This window comes from Diachasma alloeum, unplaced genomic scaffold (assembly GCF_001412515.2).
Source record: "Diachasma alloeum isolate Michigan unplaced genomic scaffold, Dall2.0 Dall_scaffold_01937, whole genome shotgun sequence".
NCBI lineage: Eukaryota > Metazoa > Arthropoda > Insecta > Hymenoptera > Braconidae > Diachasma > Diachasma alloeum.
In genome coordinates, this window is record NW_021681985.1 from 783 (window position 1) to 8702 (window position 7920).

Consider the following 7920-nt stretch of genomic DNA (forward strand, 5'->3'; position numbering starts at 1 on the left):
AGAGCGAGACAGAGAGACCGAGAGCGAGAGAGAGAGAGAGAGCGAGACAGAGAGACCGAGAGCGAGAGAGAGAGAGAGAGCGAGACAGAGAGACCGAGAGCGAGAGAGAGAGAGAGATAGAGAGAGAGAGACAGAGAGACAGAGACACAGAGAGACATAGAGACAGCGAGACAGAGAGGCAGACAAACAGAGAAACAGAGAGACAGATAGACAGAGAGACAGAGAGACAGAGAGACCGAGAGAGAGAGAGAGAGAGAGCGAGAGCGAGAGAGAGAGAGAGAGAGAGAAAGAGAGAGCGAGAGCGAGAGCGAGAGAGAGAGAGAGAGAGAGAAAGAGAGAGCGAGAGCGAGAGCGAGAGAGAGAGAGAGAGAGAGAAAGAGAGAGCGAGAGCGAGAGCGAGAGAGAGAGAGAGAGAGAGAAAGAGAGAGCGAGAGCGAGAGCGAGAGAGAGAGAGAGAGAGAGAAAGAGAGAGCGAGAGCGAGAGCGAGAGAGAGAGAGAGAGAGAGAAAGAGAGAGCGAGAGCGAGAGCGAGAGAGAGAGAGAGAGAGAGAAAGAGAGAGCGAGAGCGAGAGCGAGAGAGAGAGAGAGAGAGAGAAAGAGAGAGCGAGAGCGAGAGCGAGAGAGAGAGAGAGAGAGAGAAAGAGAGAGCGAGAGCGAGAGCGAGAGAGAGAGAGAGAGAGAGAAAGAGAGAGCGAGAGCGAGAGCGAGAGAGAGAGAGAGAGAGAGAAAGAGAGAGCGAGAGCGAGAGCGAGAGAGAGAGAGAGAGAGAGAAAGAGAGAGCGAGAGCGAGAGCGAGAGAGAGAGAGAGAGAGAGAAAGAGAGAGCGAGAGCGAGAGCGAGAGAGAGAGAGAGAGAGAGAAAGAGAGAGCGAGAGCGAGAGCGAGAGAGAGAGAGAGAGAGAGAAAGAGAGAGCGAGAGCGAGAGCGAGAGAGAGAGAGAGAGAGAGAAAGAGAGAGCGAGAGCGAGAGCGAGAGAGAGAGAGAGAGAGAGAAAGAGAGAGCGAGAGCGAGAGCGAGAGAGAGAGAGAGAGAGAGAAAGAGAGAGCGAGAGCGAGAGCGAGAGAGAGAGAGAGAGAGAGAAAGAGAGAGCGAGAGCGAGAGCGAGAGAGAGAGAGAGAGAGAGAAAGAGAGAGCGAGAGCGAGAGCGAGAGAGAGAGAGAGAGAGAGAAAGAGAGAGCGAGAGCGAGAGCGAGAGAGAGAGAGAGAGAGAGAAAGAGAGAGCGAGAGCGAGAGCGAGAGAGAGAGAGAGAGAGAGAAAGAGAGAGCGAGAGCGAGAGCGAGAGAGAGAGAGAGAGAGAGAAAGAGAGAGCGAGAGCGAGAGCGAGAGAGAGAGAGAGAGAGAGAAAGAGAGAGCGAGAGCGAGAGCGAGAGAGAGAGAGAGAGAGAGAAAGAGAGAGCGAGAGCGAGAGCGAGAGAGAGAGAGAGAGAGAGAAAGAGAGAGCGAGAGCGAGAGCGAGAGAGAGAGAGAGAGAGAGAAAGAGAGAGCGAGAGCGAGAGCGAGAGAGAGAGAGAGAGAGAGAAAGAGAGAGCGAGAGCGAGAGCGAGAGAGAGAGAGAGAGAGAGAAAGAGAGAGCGAGAGCGAGAGCGAGAGAGAGAGAGAGAGAGAGAAAGAGAGAGCGAGAGCGAGAGCGAGAGAGAGAGAGAGAGAGAGAAAGAGAGAGCGAGAGCGAGAGCGAGAGAGAGAGAGAGAGAGAGAAAGAGAGAGCGAGAGCGAGAGCGAGAGAGAGAGAGAGAGAGAGAAAGAGAGAGCGAGAGCGAGAGCGAGAGAGAGAGAGAGAGAGAGAAAGAGAGAGCGAGAGCGAGAGCGAGAGAGAGAGAGAGAGAGAGAAAGAGAGAGCGAGAGCGAGAGCGAGAGAGAGAGAGAGAGAGAGAAAGAGAGAGCGAGAGCGAGAGCGAGAGAGAGAGAGAGAGAGAGAAAGAGAGAGCGAGAGCGAGAGCGAGAGAGAGAGAGAGAGAGAGAAAGAGAGAGCGAGAGCGAGAGCGAGAGAGAGAGAGAGAGAGAGAAAGAGAGAGCGAGAGCGAGAGCGAGAGAGAGAGAGAGAGAGAGAAAGAGAGAGCGAGAGCGAGAGCGAGAGAGAGAGAGAGAGAGAGAAAGAGAGAGCGAGAGCGAGAGCGAGAGAGAGAGAGAGAGAGAGAAAGAGAGAGCGAGAGCGAGAGCGAGAGAGAGAGAGAGAGAGAGAAAGAGAGAGCGAGAGCGAGAGCGAGAGAGAGAGAGAGAGAGAGAAAGAGAGAGCGAGAGCGAGAGCGAGAGAGAGAGAGAGAGAGAGAAAGAGAGAGCGAGAGCGAGAGCGAGAGAGAGAGAGAGAGAGAGAAAGAGAGAGCGAGAGCGAGAGCGAGAGAGAGAGAGAGAGAGAGAAAGAGAGAGCGAGAGCGAGAGCGAGAGAGAGAGAGAGAGAGAGAAAGAGAGAGCGAGAGCGAGAGCGAGAGAGAGAGAGAGAGAGAGAAAGAGAGAGCGAGAGCGAGAGCGAGAGAGAGAGAGAGAGAGAGAAAGAGAGAGCGAGAGCGAGAGCGAGAGAGAGAGAGAGAGAGAGAAAGAGAGAGCGAGAGCGAGAGCGAGAGAGAGAGAGAGAGAGAGAAAGAGAGAGCGAGAGCGAGAGCGAGAGAGAGAGAGAGAGAGAGAAAGAGAGAGCGAGAGCGAGAGCGAGAGAGAGAGAGAGAGAGAGAAAGAGAGAGCGAGAGCGAGAGCGAGAGAGAGAGAGAGAGAGAGAAAGAGAGAGCGAGAGCGAGAGCGAGAGAGAGAGAGAGAGAGAGAAAGAGAGAGCGAGAGCGAGAGCGAGAGAGAGAGAGAGAGAGAGAAAGAGAGAGCGAGAGCGAGAGCGAGAGAGAGAGAGAGAGAGAGAAAGAGAGAGCGAGAGCGAGAGCGAGAGAGAGAGAGAGAGAGAGAAAGAGAGAGCGAGAGCGAGAGCGAGAGAGAGAGAGAGAGAGAGAAAGAGAGAGCGAGAGCGAGAGCGAGAGAGAGAGAGAGAGAGAGAAAGAGAGAGCGAGAGCGAGAGCGAGAGAGAGAGAGAGAGAGAGAAAGAGAGAGCGAGAGCGAGAGCGAGAGAGAGAGAGAGAGAGAGAAAGAGAGAGCGAGAGCGAGAGCGAGAGAGAGAGAGAGAGAGAGAAAGAGAGAGCGAGAGCGAGAGCGAGAGAGAGAGAGAGAGAGAGAAAGAGAGAGCGAGAGCGAGAGCGAGAGAGAGAGAGAGAGAGAGAAAGAGAGAGCGAGAGCGAGAGCGAGAGAGAGAGAGAGAGAGAGAAAGAGAGAGCGAGAGCGAGAGCGAGAGAGAGAGAGAGAGAGAGAAAGAGAGAGCGAGAGCGAGAGCGAGAGAGAGAGAGAGAGAGAGAAAGAGAGAGCGAGAGCGAGAGCGAGAGAGAGAGAGAGAGAGAGAAAGAGAGAGCGAGAGCGAGAGCGAGAGAGAGAGAGAGAGAGAGAAAGAGAGAGCGAGAGCGAGAGCGAGAGAGAGAGAGAGAGAGAGAAAGAGAGAGCGAGAGCGAGAGCGAGAGAGAGAGAGAGAGAGAGAAAGAGAGAGCGAGAGCGAGAGCGAGAGAGAGAGAGAGAGAGAGAAAGAGAGAGCGAGAGCGAGAGCGAGAGAGAGAGAGAGAGAGAGAAAGAGAGAGCGAGAGCGAGAGCGAGAGAGAGAGAGAGAGAGAGAAAGAGAGAGCGAGAGCGAGAGCGAGAGAGAGAGAGAGAGAGAGAAAGAGAGAGCGAGAGCGAGAGCGAGAGAGAGAGAGAGAGAGAGAAAGAGAGAGCGAGAGCGAGAGCGAGAGAGAGAGAGAGAGAGAGAAAGAGAGAGCGAGAGCGAGAGCGAGAGAGAGAGAGAGAGAGAGAAAGAGAGAGCGAGAGCGAGAGCGAGAGAGAGAGAGAGAGAGAGAAAGAGAGAGCGAGAGCGAGAGCGAGAGAGAGAGAGAGAGAGAGAAAGAGAGAGCGAGAGCGAGAGCGAGAGAGAGAGAGAGAGAGAGAAAGAGAGAGCGAGAGCGAGAGCGAGAGAGAGAGAGAGAGAGAGCGAGAGAGAGAGAGACAGAGACAGAGAATGAGATGATTCTTCTTCTGAGAGATGATTCTCAAATGATTCTTTTTCTCGCATCCAGTCTGTGACGATCTACAGGCCCGTGCGCGCATGCGCAAATAGTCTGAACAATACTGTAGGGAGTGGGAGTGAGACGGAGACTTCTCTTTCGCACAAAAGGTTCTCATTCACGGCGCCGGATTTAGGGGTTGGAGCTAGAAAATTGCGTTCAACTTAGAATCCATAGGAGATTCGCGGGTACGGTCAAGACAAAATTTGTGGAAAATTTTCTAATAAAAAATATGGAACAAAAAGAAATTCATCAATTCAATGTCAAGATATTAATAGCAACATATATTAGATTCGCTATGAATAAATAAACAAGCTATTGAAAAAAAACACTGATATTCCGAATTACAAAAAAAAAACTTCATTAACTTCAATTTTTTTAATGGAAAACATTTTTTTCCCATCTGAACTTCACGCGGCTCTGGGGGATGAACGTTTGGGAATAGGAGTAAAGTGCCCTAAACATTTTTTGTGTAGTATTTTGATCTCTACAACTTTGTGTTTCACGTTTTTGGACGCACAGCGCGTTACTCACTAGTTATTTCGAAAAAACTGTTTTCAGGGGTAGTTTTTTGGCTTTTTCAACCCCCGCACAAACTTGGGGAACCTTAAACATCCGCCATTAGTTTCATACGCCCAAATCACAAATTCCATAAAAAATGGAGCGTGTATCGCAAACATTCGTATGTTAGACCGACGTTCATTGGACTAGTCGGAGATCCGTTCGGGGTTTCTCCGCGCTTTTGAAAATTCATTCCACCGCTCCTACTTGAGATTAAGGAATGAAACCGTTGTCATTTATTGAGAATTTAATTCTCGATCGATCGGCATCGGCCACAATCCTTCATCTTAATTAGGGTGGGAGAAATGAATTTTCCAATCGGGGGAGTCCCTCCGAGCTCACTCGACGTCGGAGAGCCGTTCGGGGTTTCTCCGCGCTTTTGAAAATTTATTCCTCCGCTCCTAACGGAAATTAGGAAATGCAACTGATGTCATTTATTAAAAATACAATTGTCGATCAGCAGGCTTTGGTTTCATTTCTACATCTCAATTAGGGAGGGGAGAAATTTAATTTTGAATGAGAAAAACTTGTCCGGAGTTACTGCACGATTTTAAAATTTATTCCTCCTCTCCTAATCGAAATTAAGCAATGAAACCGCTGTTATTTATTTAGAACATAATTCTCCACCGATCGATATTGCTTTTATTCGTTCATCGTAATTAGGGGGGGAGAAATGACTTTTCCAATCGGGGGAGGCCCTCCGGAGAGCCGTTCGGGGTTACTCTGCGCTTTTGAAAATTCATTCCTCCGCTCCTACGTGAGATTAACTAATGCAACCGCTGTCATTCATTGAGAATTTAATTCTCGATTGATCGGTGTCAGTTTCATTCCTTTCTCTCAATTAGGGGGGGGGAGAAATGAATTTCCCTATCGGAGGAGCCCCTCCGGTTACTCCGCACTTTTGAAAATTCATTCCTCCGCTCCTACTTGAGTAGGATAGAGTAGAATTTCCCGAAGATTCTAAAAAGCTTCATTGTTCTTCGTGCATGAAAAATGGGGATCTTCGGGAGACTCCTTGCGATCGTAAGACTTTTACCGATTTATTTTTCTCCGTGTGACGTCTGTATAGAAGATCAAAAAATCAATTTAACTTTGGGATAAATGGAGAGGAGAGAAAAACGTGAATATCTCGGAAATTAGATGCGACAAATTGGGCCCTTTTCACGTGGACGTACACATATAATTGGACTGAAATTTATAGAATTTTTTAATTTGCAATGACGAAATTCCTTGAAATTTCCGTATTCTGCCAACACTTTAAAAATTCCCAATAAGTGTTCCCGGTATTTCCGCGAAAATATTACTGAAACCTACAGACATCATTCCTGAATTCAAGCCATTCCTTTGATTTTCAGGATCATGTCACTAGAAATTTTTTACAAAATGACTTAATTTTAACATTGCTTGCTCATTGCATTTCAGAAATGCAGCTCCCTAAAACAGACAGATCGATTCCTAGTAACAACGTTTTTTTTTCTCGGTAAATACAGACAATAGAGAAATGTCAGAGTAGAGTGAATAAACTTCACTCGTCAATAACTCCATAATGGCAGAGTGAAATTCCCTGATTTTTTTTCAATCTCGATTAATTTTTTAAAGATTCAAATTGATACTTGAGTATCAATTGATTCATTCACCTCGTTCCATTCCATCGGGAGATGTTGTCGATTGGAGACAATTTTTTATGGTCACTAAAGAAGGCAACCCATTCATTTAAATCTCTCAATAATCTGCGAAAAATCTCATTCGTTAATCTATTATTATTGATTTAATCCCACTATATGTAGATCGCTGGAGAACAACGAAAACGTTCCAACCGTTCAAATGAGTTGGAATGTTTTCTCTCTCCTTCTTCTCCATTTTCTTTCTCACTCGCACTCACTGGGCACGTGCCAATGCGACGGAGACGACAATGAGTGGGAGCAAGCGCGATACATATTCCTTTCTCACTCAGGGGGGGAATACCGACATTAGTATACCTGCCTGTTTTACCAACAAAGGTGTACCCGCATTTAGTTCATGCGCCACCACTACGAATAAATCTAGTCGAAACGTTTACATTGCCGTGAGAGATCTCTTATAATCTCTGTCTCTGGTTTCTAACGCACCAAACAAAGGCCTTGTATCTTTACGAGTTCACTACCCATCAATCAATTTGATAGGTTAAACACGGAGGTCATGTAGTTCTGATTAACGTAAGCTACTAATAAATATGACACCACTTGGAGGCACAGCTCAAGTAAGTCTTTAATAATAATCCCGCTCTTTTATACCAGTAATTTTTATATGGATGCATTTATTCCAAGCAAAACAACTCTCTGATAATTTCCGTTTTTCTTCAGATTTCAAAACAAAATGTCAATGTTAAAATCCCTCTCGTCAAGCAGAATGGTATAGCTAGTGAGTACTCGAAGCAATTAGAGTTAAAAGGGAAGGTGTATAAGCTCATGATACAGATCGATAAGATTAGAGCCAAGCCAGGACCCAAGTGCAAGAAGCCGGTGCTTTTGGCCTCCAGTAGGCGTGAAAAATTGGGAAAAATTAAGGAAATACTTGATGAACAGTCTGGAGATCGCCCCCAGGAAGATGTGGGGGTGAGAACTGATCCAGAACATGTCGGGGTCCAGTGGCAGTGCAGTGAGAGAAAATCGAACAATAAGAATCGGTGTCCATTGTGTCAGGAGCATGTGGACTCACTCCTAGCACTTTTTACCCATCATGAGACGAAGCATTTCGTTTGTCAGTTGTGTGATACACCTTTTGTTTCACAAGCAGCCTGTGATAGGCATGAGGCTCTACATCAGGGGACCGATGCGCTGCTTGTTTATAAATGTCATCTGTGCGAGCAGAGCTATGACTGTACGAAGAATTTGAAGGTTCACGTCAAGAAGAGCCATTGGGAGATTGTGGATGTGGGGTGGAAGGTTGGTTCTGAGGAGGTGAAAGTAATCATCGAGAGGCTGGTTTATGAGTGCAGAATCTGCAGGATTAGTGTGAAGGACGATGAGAATTACAGGTAATGATGTTTTTTGGCATATTCTGGCAAGGTAAAGCGGGAAAGAGATTGAAGCATTAATTTTAGACTGTATTTGTCGTATTTTGGTATTTTCTAAGTGCTCGGAAATAATATAGAATGTTGTGGAACGTGAAGAAATTAATTTTTTGTGTCACGTGACCTGAAAATTAATATACACACCTCGCCATGGAAAACATATCACCCTCCCCCACGTGCTTGCCATCCTCTGTTTTCCGAGGCTCGGGCATGTAATGTACTATTTTGACACTGCTGCTACATTCACCTCGT

At 47.3% G+C, this 7920-nt stretch overlaps 2 protein-coding genes across 2 annotated transcripts; both read left to right on the forward strand.

The window, feature by feature from the left end:
• Nucleotides 1-400: 400 nt before the first annotated feature.
• On the forward strand, nucleotides 401-3065 carry LOC107046767 (putative uncharacterized protein DDB_G0271982; the record flags this gene model as incomplete). The annotated part of the gene is made up of 3 exons (XM_015269472.1): nucleotides 401-490; nucleotides 728-823; nucleotides 2991-3065. Coding segments are annotated over 3 exons (261 nt in total), but the record flags the coding sequence as incomplete, so codon positions are not given.
• A 3663-nt stretch (nucleotides 3066-6728) lies between these two features.
• On the forward strand, nucleotides 6729-7632 carry LOC107046769 (zinc finger protein 646; the record flags this gene model as incomplete). Its single annotated transcript, XM_015269473.1, is given in 2 exon segments — nucleotides 6729-6855; nucleotides 6959-7632. Coding segments are annotated over 2 exon segments (701 nt in total), but the record flags the coding sequence as incomplete, so codon positions are not given.
• Nucleotides 7633-7920: the final 288 nt, after the last annotated feature.